The 14,199-nt window shown below is 41.6% G+C and overlaps 1 protein-coding gene across 9 annotated transcripts in view; it reads left to right on the top strand.

Moving 5' to 3' along the window:
* usp9 (ubiquitin specific peptidase 9) overlaps positions 1 to 11,864 on the top strand; it is a 41,457-nt gene extending 29,593 nt beyond the window's left edge. For 5 of the 9 annotated variants that reach the window (XM_074658607.1, XM_074658605.1, XM_074658604.1 and 2 more), the window contains 11 exons: positions 2,287 to 2,410; positions 2,497 to 2,722; positions 2,926 to 3,055; positions 3,196 to 3,381; positions 3,686 to 3,906; positions 3,994 to 4,082; positions 4,181 to 4,337; positions 5,319 to 5,531; positions 6,451 to 6,480; positions 7,961 to 8,059; positions 9,621 to 11,864. In XM_074658607.1, coding sequence (XP_074514708.1) covers positions 2,287 to 2,410; positions 2,497 to 2,722; positions 2,926 to 3,055; positions 3,196 to 3,381; positions 3,686 to 3,906; positions 3,994 to 4,082; positions 4,181 to 4,337; positions 5,319 to 5,531; positions 6,451 to 6,480; positions 7,961 to 8,059; positions 9,621 to 9,974 — 1,829 coding nt within the window. In that variant the 3' untranslated portion in view covers positions 9,975 to 11,864. The remainder of the gene's footprint in view (positions 1 to 2,286; positions 2,411 to 2,496; positions 2,723 to 2,925; positions 3,056 to 3,195; positions 3,382 to 3,685; positions 3,907 to 3,993; positions 4,083 to 4,180; positions 4,338 to 5,318; positions 5,532 to 6,450; positions 6,481 to 7,960; positions 8,060 to 9,620) is intronic. The other 4 variants (XM_074658608.1, XM_074658606.1, XM_074658610.1 and 1 more) reach the window with 3 other exon arrangements.
* The last annotated feature ends 2,335 nt before the right edge of the window (positions 11,865 to 14,199 follow it).

The raw sequence follows: 14,199 nt of genomic DNA, 5'->3' as shown, positions 1-14,199 counted from the left end.
TGTAGGCCAACCTGGAAGTTAGCATCGCCCTGGTTCCCTTGACAAAAAGCCATTTGGGATTTTTCCATTGAGTTTTGGATTATTGCAGGAAAAAAAAGCGCTGTGGCAAACAAACGTTTATGATTCTTACACATTTTGTTCAGCAAGATAATCTTCACAAATGAACACCACTTTCATGATTTTTGAAGTGTGAATGCAATCACCAGACGTAAAAAGCTAACGTTAGGCTATAAACAAACTACACCACGGTCGCATGAGTGCCGAGTATACACAACGAGGCTGTAATGGTGGACGAGTCGGCGCGATGACGTTTAGTAGTCTCATTTAACCACTTGTTAGCAACCGCCTTTTTTAAGACATATAAAAGCTTCAAAATTCACAAATGGGATATTTACTGATGAATTTTATGTCGTAGAACAAATCGTTAAAATCTCTTCAGCTTGTGTGAACCACAGACCTTATTTCAGGCATCTAACTAAAAACCTATAAAAAAAAAACAACATTGACCAGAAGTGCTGGATTAACCAAAATGCAAACTCATTTCTGGGTTTTCGGATTCATTCCTGCACCCCTCTATTGTACATTAAAAGATTACAACTACATGAATCTAGGTAGCCAGTTAACCTCAACTCAAACCTTGGGTGGGATGTTTAAGAAGAACACTTGAAACATAAACTGCAACAAAAACATACACATAAGCTGGCTGTTGCCACATATATTGTGCTGGTACATGATGGTTATGAACACAATATTGTTTTTTATGAACACAATCTAATTTTCCCACACAGTGTAGCGGTTTTTACTTATTTTATTTCACCAGGTAATTGAAGTTTAAAACCTCTAAATATATTTGCATACAAAACAGGCACAAGAAATAATATTAAGAAAGGTTAAATTAGCAGACAGATCATTAAACACACAAGTAATTATTGTCTGCATTTGTTCCACAACATGCGTTCATACATCAGGGATCCACAATATACCCTCTAAGAAATGGTTGACACTACAAAGCTATTGTTCAGCCCTTGCGTGTGCATTGTTGTGTGATTTGTTGTAGCTGCACAGTATCACGCCACTCCTCCAGTCATGACTCTGCATATCCAATACCCCCAGAGGGCTTCTTTGATCCTTTGCACAGCGATGAAGTCCTTGTCGTATCTCCACTGTAGATTTCATCGCTTCTCTCTTAAAGATACAGCAGCTGCCATTATAATTTTATCGCTAATCTCTGGTTGATGCTAATACACAGCACCCCTGTGGAAAGAATTGGTGGTCAGTAGCGTTGAGCACGGGCTGCCGAGAAATGCACTGCCTCTGTAATGCATTATTAATGGAGCCAGAGCCCCGTAATGTTTCACAGGGAAAATAAATGTCTGAGGGCAATCATCAGTACATTCTGTTTTCTACGTTGTATCCAGTTGAGATACTAATGTACCTTCTTTAAAAATCCTTTTCAGCAGCAAAGTGCTTTTTTAAAAACTAGATTTTTAGACCCAACACATTGACACAATATGTTAGTGTGAATGTATGATTTGATATATTATTGATTGGCCTTACTCTGAGATCAGTGGACATTTTTGTAGCGTGCTCTGAGCCTGACGTGTTTTCAACTGCATTTTGTGTTTCATCATCTGGATCGAACAAGGATGACACGTGATGTTCTGGCATTCAGTGTCTTTTACGCCACTGTTCATAATAAGATGTATATGTAGCACAGTTGCACATTATATGTGTTGACTCCAGCACATTGGATTTTAAATGAAACAAAGACTGAGGTTAAGGTGTCGACTGCTTCAATTTGAGGATGTTTACATCTGTGTAGGCATTGTAACACATTTTATTTGTAGTCCCCAACAAAAGTATTTAAGACAAATTAGACTTAAATTACAATATACACCTTTTAAAGCCGAAAATCTACTCTTTAACCTCAGTTATTTTATTTCAAACCCAGTGTGCTGGAGGACAGAGCCATAACAAAGGGTAGTGTGTCACTGCCCTACTACTTTCAGATTGCAGTGTATGTTTATGTATGTTGTGGCGTATACTGTACATATCCACATTTAAGTAATTTGCGTTGCGTATTTCTGGGTCATCAATATGTCAAATCATTGCTCATAAGTCACAAGATATATTCTTGGTAACAATTCAGTAATTTTATCCAAAAATGTAGCTTTTTACGTTTGTCTCTGGGTGTACCTTCATAGATTGTCAGTTCATGTTGTAGTACTCTATAAGCAAATTACCAGGAAGATTTTCACTGTGTTTTGTTAATCCTCTTTTTATCAGGACAAGACCATCTTCTGCCAGAGGCAGAGGAGATTGCTATGATAAGTGCTCAGCTGGCTGCTAGGTTCCTCTTCAGCACAGGTTTTCACACCAAGAAAGTAGTACGGGGTCCTGCCAGTGACTGGTAAGCTCTGTCTGCCTCTGTGTTTTTTTTTAATTTGTCTCTGTTTCATCCTTTTCTATAATTATTCTCCTCGTCCTTCCATCTAGGTATGACGCCCTCTGCATCCTGCTGAGACACAGTAAGAATGTACGCTATTGGTTTGCACACAAAGTCCTGTTTGCTTACCCTAACCGGTTCTCAGAGTACCTGCTTGAGTGCCCGAGCGCTGAGGTCCGTGGTGCATTTGCCAAGCTCATTGTCTTCATCGCTCACTTCTCCCTGCAAGACGGGCCGTGCCCCTCCCCAACCGCCTCGCCCGGACCCTCCACTCAGGTTGGTGCCAGGCTTCAGCTGAGCTCTGTGGAAAATGGGCTTTTTATTAGGACTCAAGATACTTGAAGCTGTTTGAATCGCATGTTTCCGGGAAGATAATTAGTTTGCATGGCAGGTTATCACTGAGAGGTTTCTCATCCTGTACTTTTCATTGTTGTAACCCTGCTGTGGTTTGTCTGTTGTTTTCCGTGTTTGTATATCAGGGCTGTGATAACCTCAGTCTAAGTGACCACTTGTTGAGAGCTGTACTCAACCTGCTCAGAAGAGAGGTTTCTGAACACGGCCGTCACCTGCAGCAGTACTTCAACCTCTTTGTCATGTATGCCAATCTGGGTAAGGAGCACACAGCAATCACACTCCTGCCATGTACATCTGTTCCTCAGTGAATTATTATACAATCAAGGTTTATGCAAAATGTTATTAATAATCTCTTTGGGACTTAAAAGGCTGCTCTCTTCCCCCCCCCCTCGCAGGCCTGGCAGAAAAGACTCAGCTGTTGAAGCTGAATGTCCCCGCCACTTTCATGTTGGTCGCTCTGGACGAGGGTCCCGGCCCTCCCATTAAGTACCAGTATGCTGAGCTGGGCAAGCTCTACACTGTGGTCTCCCAGCTGGTCCGTTGCTGTGACGTCTCCTCACGCATGCAGTCCTCCATCAATGGTGAGCGTTTTACTCTTCAGCCACAAAAAATGTGACGTGAACTCGGCCGATATGAGCCAGTGATAAATCCTCAACAGAGTTGGAGCCCAATGAGGATTTCCATCCTTGCTCAGGATCTAGTGACTGAAAAAAACAGCCACTCTGAGCCTCTGTTTTGTGTAGGCAGAGCTTGGAGCTGAGGGCTTTCATAGACGAAGGATGAAAGACACTGTCTGAACAAAACGCATATATATATATTTGCCTCTAATAACTACATGCATATCAGATTAGTTACTCTAAATTTCTCCCCCTCTACTTTCTCCAGGTAACCCTCCTCTCCCTAACCCGTATGGTGACACCAACCTGACGACCCCAGTGATGCCGGTGCAGCAGCTGGTGGCAGAGATCCTGTTTGTGAGGACCAGCTACGTGAAGAAGATCATCGAGGACTGCAGCAACTCTGAGGAGACCGTAAAGCTGCTTCGCTTCAGCTGCTGGGAGAACCCTCAGTTCTCCTCCACTGTGCTCAGTGAGCTCCTCTGGCAGGTAAATCTTTAGACATCTTTAATTCTGTAGGTGGCTCACTTGAGCGTGTCCACAAGATTTCAGATTATGAGTGTTGGGCGTCCGCAGGTGGCGTACTCCTACACCTATGAGCTGAGGCCTTACCTGGACTTGCTGCTACAGATCCTGCTCATCGAGGACTCCTGGCAGACACACAGGTCAGAACTGATTGCTTGGTGTTTAACGTTATGAGTGCTGCATTGTTTTTGAATGTGATCAGAGTTAACATTTCTCCATTACCCGTTTGGTTGTGTAGGATCCACAATGTGCTGAAGGGCATTCCTGATGACAGAGATGGGCTCTTTGACACCATCCAGCGCTCCAAGAACCACTACCAGAAACGGGCTTACCAGTGCATCAAGTGCATGGTGGCCCTCTTTAGCAACTGCTCCGTGGCTTATCAGATCCTACAGGTACGCTTACTGACAGATGGATCCCTCTCTCTCCTCTTGTCTCATTAATTACACGTCACAGCACACTACACTGGTGACATGAAATTAATTTGTGATTTGAAAATGCCAGATAACTTTAGGGAGGGCCCATTTTGCCAAAACAAAACTGTACCCTAGATGCAGTTCTCCTGTTTTCAGACCCAGTTACTGTTCCTTGGTGAAGAGCATTTATCTTTTTATACTATATATATACTCACTACACAGTTCTTGCATCTCTACCGTAGACTGTATATAAGAAGTGGACGTATTAACCCACTGGTTTGTAGACTGCCGTTTTGAAGCCTCGAGATCGGCATTTTGGCCGTCACCATCTTGGTTATTTGCAACCAGAAGTGACTTAAGAGGGTGAAGCTAAGTACAACCGAACTCTTAATAAGATTATTAGGTGACTGAAATGGTTCTAATGAACTTTCATGAACTGAAAACACACTGTGAAAGGGTTAAAGTTATAAGACAAAAACACGGACAACTCCCAAACTGGAAAACACCGTGGTAGCAACCTGTCTATCTATCTGGTCTATTTGACTCCAAATGAGGCCATCATTTACTAAATGAACATCATGCTGTATTGAAGAAGACTTGAAACTAGCGATTGAGACCATAAACTCATGTTTACAATGTTTACTGAGGTAATAAATCAAGTGAGAAGTAGCATCATTTTCTCGTAGACTTAAAAGAAAGAATGCAAGTTGAAGGCACTTCCGCATTGGCTTCACTTTTCAGACCTCGAGTTGCCCACTGATCTCAAGTTTCCGTCTCTCCCAAACACTAGCAAACATATGCTCAAGATTGACCGAATAAGAGCCGATGCGCTGCTTTCTTTTTTCCTGCACAACACTAAAACAGTCAAATTCTGTGTTGATAAAACTGTGCCTGCTGCATTCACAGGCACAACATGTGGAGACATATATTCTAATCAGCATGTTCTTCTTGTGCATACAGAGTAACGGTGACCTGAAGCGAAAGTGGACGTGGGCAGTGGAGTGGTTAGGGGACGAGCTGGAGAGGAGGCCATACACAGGGAACCCCCAGTACACCTACAACAACTGGTCCCCTCCGGTTCAGAGCAACGAGACCTCCAACGGCTATTTCCTGGAGCGTTCGCACAGCGCACGTATGACACTTGCCAAGGCCTGTGAGCTTTGCCCCGAGGAGGTAATGGCATTGACATTGTACTCTTCACACACATACATGCACATTAGCATCCTCCAGTCTTAGGGACTGTGATTGAGGGAGCCAAACCATTAGTGTATAAAGCTGTAGGACCCTGTATACATGTGATGTACAGTGGAAAACATCTGTAGTTCAGAGCAGCTGTTCAAAAATCACTAACTTTTCTGATGAAGTCAAATTTCAGTATGGAGTGGGGTCTTTCTGTTACATGCAAATATATGTATTTTGGATAAACACCACAATAGAAAATACCTACATGGCCGATGCTGCCATGGGAACATGTTAACGATGGTGTACAGTGGTGAAGCTAACAGAAAGATCCCACAGAAATACTGAATGACTGAGTCAGAGGAGCTTTTACAACCCACTCAATGGCATAACATGACCAGCTTTAAACTGGGTGTATTTGTATGTATATATGTATATATAAATATATACATATATATATGTGATAATGCTGAAGGGCTAAATTGAGTACTTGATTGATCAGATATTTTGTTATCAACAATTTGAATGATTAATTTATCATTTTCTCTATCTCATGTCATTTACACATTGAATATGTTTGGATTTTTTTAGCGTTTCTTCTGACATTTGATAGAATAAATGATTTTTATAGATAATAATTTTTAAAATCTTCATCATTTAGTAGACTTTAATAGGTTAATTCATTGGACCCATTAAATGTTTTCCAACAAGCCATTAAATGTTAAATGTCCACCCTAAGCTACAGCTATGACTATGTTTGCTATGCTGAATATGTTTTGTCTTGATTCATGGCTGCAGTTCACAATGCATACAAATATCATTTTTTGTTCTCACTTAAAAATAAGTTACTTGTATTTTTATGTTGACAAATCCAGTCCAATGACACACTTCTCCTGTAATATTCCATACACAGCTCAAGTGTACTCAGGGAAGCCCAGGGAAGGTCAGTATTTCCAGGCACCACAACATAAAGGAAGGAAATGAAAACAACATTTTGTTTTATTAAAGAATCAGCAGAGAAACAATGAACAGATGACCAATGTATAGAGCACCAACACAGTTAACACATTTGTTAAGTTCAAATTGCACAATTTAGAGTTTCCTGTAGCTTCAATAGTCACCAGTGGCAGAGGCTAGAAGCATTGTGTCATGTTGAGTCCTCATAGATTTTCCCATTTTGTCAACTTTGCTCCATTTTCTTTTTGTACCTTTTGATATGCATTTATGTGATACAAATGTTACATAAATAGTTACGCACAGGAGGTTAGAGTAAGGCTATAACTGCCAGAATGATAAATTAATCAAACAGTTTTATTTACAGTATATACCTGAGATGTGTATTATTGTTTTTTTCTGTTAACTTCTGTTCCTGCTATATAGTGTAACTAGAATAAGAAATCATGTTACGCAGCTGCACACAGTGAACAGATCTTTGTTCTCTTGCTGTCCTGTTGCCCAGTCCCAGTGATTCGCCAAAGCAACGTCACTGACATAGCCAGTCCTCCATCTCAGTCTAGTGCTCTTTTTGCCAATATATGCTTCCTCCTGAACTCAAACTGTGATGCCAGCCTCCTGCATCTGATTGAAAACTCTTGGCCTCATCTATACTTCAGTATTCAGTAGTAGTTACAGTATTTAAACTGTGAGGCCAAGTAGGATTAAGTAAGATGTTGTTCCCCATTATGCTATTGTAGCCAATAGGATGCAGTCTGACAAAACAACCTCTAACACAAGATTGAAATCATTTTTTAATTTGCATCAAATCAGATGTAGTTTAAAATCTTGAAGGATAACTCTAGATAATAACTAGGATAATAACTAGATTGAAAAAAGACTGATAAGGAGGGTTTTTGTGATGGCATCTATTAACACAAGAGCTTCACATACTACAAATTTGCGTTGATAGCCTGACAGGTTCTGTTGTTTTTTCCACTTATGACTTAACATCATGTTGTAATATATATTTGCACATGTTAAACAGAAATGTAATTTACCATGACACATAGATATAGGATTAAACAATTGTTAAATAAAGGCTGGTGTTTGTTGACAGTAAGGAAAGTAAAGATAACATTTATCACCAGCCTTCTGTCCTTTTTGAAAGTGGACCCACTGAAATAACCTCCACAGTAGAGAGGTTCATGTGCGCCTCGTGTTAACTGTTTTTCAAAAGACTTAGCATCAGGATGCTCTCAGGTGTACAGTCCACCCACACGTATAATCACATCTCATTTAAACCTCATTTACTCGGTAACATAACACAGTTGGAAATTTGACTTTCCCCACACAACCCCACTCGCTACTTCACACTGAAATACAGAAGCTTAACATTATTTCCTGCTGTGTATATTTCATATAAATACAGTATTTTACTATGATGGTTGAAAATTAATTTGTGATAACATTTCTTTCATGTCTGCTAGGAGCCGGATGAACAGGAAGCACCTGATGATCAAGACTCTTCCCCACCCGAGGACACCTCTTTGTACCCACACTCTCCTGGAACCACACAGTTTCAGCAGGTAGCGTCTCAGGGTCCTGTTTACCCGTTTACATCCATAAAACAGTCGGTGACGTATAATTCACTTTATGGTTTCATCTTTCATGGCATTTTTGGATCATTGTATTTGCTGTTTGTGTCTTACCTATTATAGCAGAGCAGAGAGTACGGACATAGAATGTGGCATCAGTTTCACCAGTCTCACATTAGCCGTGAACAATGCCAGCAACCATGGCAAAAAAATATTTTTTACTTCAGCATCCCAAGTGTTACCTCTTGCTCTGACAACCAGAGGCTCAGGTTTATAGTCAGTTTGTAACAATTCAACACTGTAAGCAACTGTTCTTCTCTGTAATTCTCACAAATGATTTCATCACGTTTAAGCATTAGCAAATGTTCCTCCAGATCTTAAAATCATTGAGGGGTGGTTTGTGTTGTTTGAGTTTGAGATGTGCCATTACTCTATCTGATCGTTAAAGACGGGGCAGTGTAGTTTTTCTTCCGTCTGAGGAGAATCGGCCCCCGAGCAATCAGTGTAGAGAAGGCTGCAGCCTCTGCTTGTTGCTGTGATCTTTAAGTCCTTTGAGATCGCCTAGAATATGGCTGTTAAAGGATTCGGATCATTGAGGGATAAGGCTGGCAATATTCTATGTTTCTGTTATTGTCAACGAATCTGTTAAAAGACCAAAGCAAACAATGCATTTCTTAGTAGGATAAGTTAATTGGTGGTCTTTTCATGTGATTTATCAAGAAAAAAATATATATATATATAGATTATTACCGGATTTAGCTGTTGAGAGGATGTTAGGAATCGCTTCCAATCTTTGACATGTTCAAAACGTACAGATTCATGACATTTAAAGGGACTGTTTGTAACTTTTTACAAGTATAAATCTACCGGGTCGGTGTCCCATGCGAGCTCGCGTGTGGCTACGCTGTTCAGACCGCTCCGCTGCCTGCTTGTGTTCACTCACACAACACGCGCGTTCTCGCTCCACCTCACGTTCATGCGTGCACACTCCACACTGCAGAAGAGTTAGTTTAGCTCTGAGAATATCTAGTGAATGTACAGTGGACGTTTGTGCAGAAATAAATGCTGCCGCTCCTCCAGACCAACAGAGGTTTCTCGTGTCTTGTGAAGTGACGGGGCTCCGCAGCGAGAAACGTTATCGTCTCCGACCGGGTGCCGGTGTCTCCCTCCCACCGCGGTCGGAGACGATAACGTTTCTTTTCAGCTGAAGCAGGAAAAGCCAACACTAGGATCAGCAGTGATTCATGGAGAGACCTTCGTCTGGTCAGCTAACATTACTGCCAAGCAGGTGAAATATAGAGTGATATTGTGGTTTTAGCTGACGTGTGTCGCCTCACTGTTTTGAGCGATGCTCGTTCATGTCTATGTAGAGCGAGCAAGCGCGAACCTGACGCTGACTTTCGTTGACTTAACGGCCACAGGTGTCGCTGTTAACAAGCATTTCTGAAAGTTGCAAACAGTCCCTTTAAGCAAAGCATTTATTCTATTTATTTAAACAGTTTGGTTGTTGTACCATCCACTTATTTTTGTCCACTTTTTCCCCCCTGAACAGAACAACCACCCCCATGGGCAGCCGTACACCGGGCCTGCTGCTCAGCACATGAACAACCCTCAGCGTCCCGGTCCTGCCTCTGCCCCGACTCCAGGCCCTACCCAGACCACCCCCACCCCAGGCCCTGGTCCCACTCCCGGCCCAGGCCCGCGAGCACAAGAGAACTGGGAGAGCACCGAGGAGGTCGCCCCTGCGCCCGCCCCGGCCCCGGCCCCGGCCCCGGCCCCGGCCCCAGCACCCACCCTTACCCCTACCCCCGCCCCCACCCCCACCCCTGCCCCTGCCCCTGCCCCCGCCCCCGCCCCTGCCCCATCCACCTCTACTACCCCAGCACCTGCCCCGCCTAAGGAGTAATGTCCCCTCCCCCTCTGCTGTGCCTCGAGCCTCCATCGTCCCGCTCTCCTTCCTCTCATCCTTCGGTCAACAGAGCTCCTCGTCGGGCCTCTCTCTCTCTCTCTCTCTCTCCCTCTCTGGCCCCAGGGCAGGGCAGAGCTACAGGCCTCCCATCCCCTCTCCAGGCCACTTCTCTCCCGTCGGCCTCCGGGAGGTGCTCTTCCCTGGTCTGGGGCTGCCTGACCATGTGAACAGGGGCCTGCTGGCGGCTGCAGAGGCGAGGGAGTGGACAAGAGTTCTAATAAAGAAAAAACAAATTTACCCAGAGCTGACGATGCTGATGCGCTTGTCTACATGACGAAAAGGTGTACATAGTATGTTAATGTTTTTGACTGTTCAGATCCTCCAGTAGCATAACTCTGTGTGGTTTGCTGTTGGGAGATGTTGCAGATATTAAGAAAAACAAAAATGGATATTATAAATAAGAAAAATGCCCAAAAAAAACTGTAAGAAGACAACAACTCTTTGTTTTATCACCCATGCTCAGCAGTAAAGTTTGTTCTACCATCGGACGGTTACTGGTCATTCAACTGTAGAAGGACGCATTGTTATTATCATAATTATATTATTATTCTTGAGCTCCTTGGCAACCTTATGACCCATGCCAAATCAACTCACGAGCTGTGGTTGGTTTTAGTGTGAGATATGGAATGGTTGGGTGGACTTTTACGGTGTTTTTGGTTGATGTGAAAAAGCAGTGATGCAACATTGTTCTGAAACTCATTGCCTTTCTTTTCTTTTTCTTTTCTTTTTTTTTGTTCTGGTAATTAATTCAATCCTTTTTGAAGCTCTAGTTAATATGCTGTAACATTTAGCATGGCTTCTCACCAGAATAGTGTAGCCCAAGGGAAGACTTGTGATCATAACAACCTAAAGCTGTTCTTAATCCACATCTCCAGAGGGGTGTTGTTACCCTTAGGTTTTTTTTTTCTTTTTTCGTTTGGTTTTTTTTTTCTACTCATCTACCCTATCTACAATGAGGGCGATATTTTGAACCAATGTATGAATAAGTGGCTTTTCAATTGCACATTATAATCCTCCCAACTTCAACATTTGGCAGTTCGTTTTGGTGGGATAGACAGCTTAGCTTTCATCTTTAGGAATTCTGAAAAATGAAACACATATGCAACAGAATCGCTGCACCGGGTTATCCGGTGCATAATAGACTGTGTGGTTTGCTTCTGTCTCTTCAATAGAGCCTAGTCGTAGACAGACTTGTTGCCCATCGGCTTCCTTTCTGCCGTGGAGCTGGTCAGGTATGGCGTCTTGGCTTGGTGTTTCCGGATGAAGTAACTGATCCAGAGCAGCAGTGAAACCGTCGCCCTGTCGCTCCACGGAGAATAGGGTCCACAGCGGGGTTGTACCGTAAGAATAGCGGCTGGTTAGTCATGTTGCAACTTGAGCTAACTTGTAATTCTGTAGGAGTAAAAGGTAAACATCAGTAAATACTGTATTTAATTGGTAACTTGAATGCATGTATTTTTTGAATTTTTTTTTTTTTTTTTGTCTAAAACATACCAAATACTCCTGCAAATGAAAATATTCTGCCCATCGTATTATATTTAAATATTTTGCTCTTATTTTATAGAATTTATTTTGTTGTATTTCACTAAAAATAGAATTTGATTTAAGAGGAACATTTTTGTCCTTGTGTTATTTTTAAAGAAGATATTGACTGTACAGAGTTCTGCGCCCTGTTTTTTGCCGACTTTTGTTTTGGCCATGGTGTGACGTTGAATTCTGGAGCTACAGTCGCGATGTGGACTTTCACTTTGTGAGGTTTTTTGTGCACAGAAATATAACAAAAAAAAAAGCATTGCGCCCTTAGCAAATAAAGAACATGGAATCTTGCCCGTGTCTCATTTTTACTTGTGGACAATAACCAGTAAACATCTGCCAGGCATCACCAAAGTTCATCCAGAGAGAATCCAATTATACACACATTAACTAGCAGCTGGCGTTTTTGTTTTGTACCGAGTTATGTGTGGTTTTGTTGTTTCTGCATCCGACTCCAGAGGGTCATTTTGTGTCGAGTCATTATCACAGGGACATTTTTGGTGATTGTGACTCATTGGCGACCCCTCCTAAAGGTCAACTCCACCAATTTTAGTGCGGTTTACTTGTCATGATCTGCTCAGGATATGAGAACAGATGTACATTCAGTTTATAAGATACATCTAACTAAAAGTAATGCAGTCTAATACTCTGTGATTTTGGAGGACATAGTTTGCGCTGCTGTTATTTAACCTACCCTCATTGATATAAATGGGGTGGACAAAAATACTGAAATACTTCCAATGTAAAACAGTTCAACAGCACCACAAACTACAGTCTCCAAAAATGATTATAAGGTTGATTCAGCACCTCTCCAATTCAGTTTAAAACAAAAAAATGAACATAACTTTCATAAAGGTAGAATTTAATGCAGGACTGTTGTATTAGACTGCGTTCGTTTCAGCTAGGCGTAACTTATAAACTGGCAACTGAGTGTGTGAAGTCTTATTAATTGGCATTTCTTGTAAATGTACTTAAAAGTGTTCGAGCTTGGGCAGCAAAAGGCAGGGAATATGCTACTGAGTTGCATTATGGGAAATGTTGGAGTTCAACACATACATGGCTACTACGGATCGAAAGGCAAGATATCTCTGCGTCTGCTGCTTCAACTTTGACTGATCTTTTTCAAATCTGTCTCTGGAGTGCCCCAGCTTTATGGAAGTAACTACATTTCTGGATTTTATTGTGGTTCCCAACCTGAAGGGGAGGAGGCACGCTTCAAATGATCCCAAAGAAGAAAGTTCCACAAAGGTTTTTTCTGATTTTATTTCAGTTTTTCTTGAGAAAGAAAAAAAAAAAACGTATTTTTGTGATTCTGTCAAAAAAAACATCTAATTTTAAATACATTTCCAAATAGATTTGTGAACGTCTGCACTATTAAATCACCTCCAGAGTATGAATCCAGCATTGGCAAGAGCTTGAGCTTGTAACAACCAACCCTTTTTCGCCTGTCCTGAAACACAAGCTCCCTCTAGTGTACATACTCAGTTACCAGTTTTTAGGTATGCTTAGTTGAAACTACAGTCTAATTCAACATTCTTATAATAAAGCCTACCTTTATGTAGGTTTACGGTGTGTGGATTCAACATCATGGTCATAGTTTGTGGTTTACTGACGTTAAGTGACACAAACCAAACTGAACATATCGTTGAATAACACCTCCGCAAAACAGTCAACTAAAAAAAAATCACCAATATCTTAATGGAGGTACGATTTCTTACAACAGTTTATTAGCTGCACCTAATAAACCTGCTGCTCTCCTTCCGGATGCATTCATGTCCCATTCATGTCCCATTCATGCATGTTATTAACATGATTTCTGCCCCGGAGTCTTTGTGCCTTCTTGTCTCGCAGGTATCCATGGATCCGGGGTTACACCTGGATCGTGGTTGCGTCTGCTGTCTGCTTGACACCCACTGCTACCATCATTATCAGCCTTTTTATTATTAGTAGTAGTCATATTTCCATATATTTTTATTACTGCTATTTCTGTTATCACTATTACATCCACTGCTATTGATTATTAATAGTCCTATTTGTATTACTACTTATAGCTGCTGTGCTATTTTGTGGTTGCTGTGCATCTCTCGCTCCCTCAACCCAGTAGGTAGAGGCAGATGGCCGCCCACCCAGATCCGGGTTCAGCCCAAGGTTTCTACCTGTTAAAAGGGGAGTTTTTTCTTCTTGCCACTGTCTCATAACAATATACATGCTCATGGTGGATCTCTTAATTATAGAGTAGTCTAGGCCTGCTCTAAATGAAAAGTGACTTGAGATAACTTCTGTTATGATCTATATAAGAGTAAATTGAACCTAATGTACTAGCCTCAAAATGTAAGATTACCCACTGCAATGGTTTAGTCAGTTTGATTAGTAGCCAATAGTCATGGTCTTATTTTTGTCCTGTTAAGCCGTGACAATGGTTGAACCAGCTAAACAGTGTTTAGTAATCATTACTTTCATTTTCATCTATACTTTACCTACTGTGACGTGCCAAAAACATTAATGTCTTGTGTGAAAAGGGCCTATTTATCATCTACCTGATCATCTTACCACCTCAAAATCAAATCTAAACTTACTGTCCCACATTTGACCTCTTTTTGCAGAGCAAGAAATGAATCAAGAGTAGAGA

Source organism: Sebastes fasciatus, chromosome 14 (assembly GCF_043250625.1).
Source record: "Sebastes fasciatus isolate fSebFas1 chromosome 14, fSebFas1.pri, whole genome shotgun sequence".
Lineage (NCBI taxonomy): Eukaryota > Metazoa > Chordata > Actinopteri > Perciformes > Sebastidae > Sebastes > Sebastes fasciatus.
Note: the sequence above shows the minus strand (reverse complement) of the source record. Positions and strands in the feature narration are given on the sequence as shown.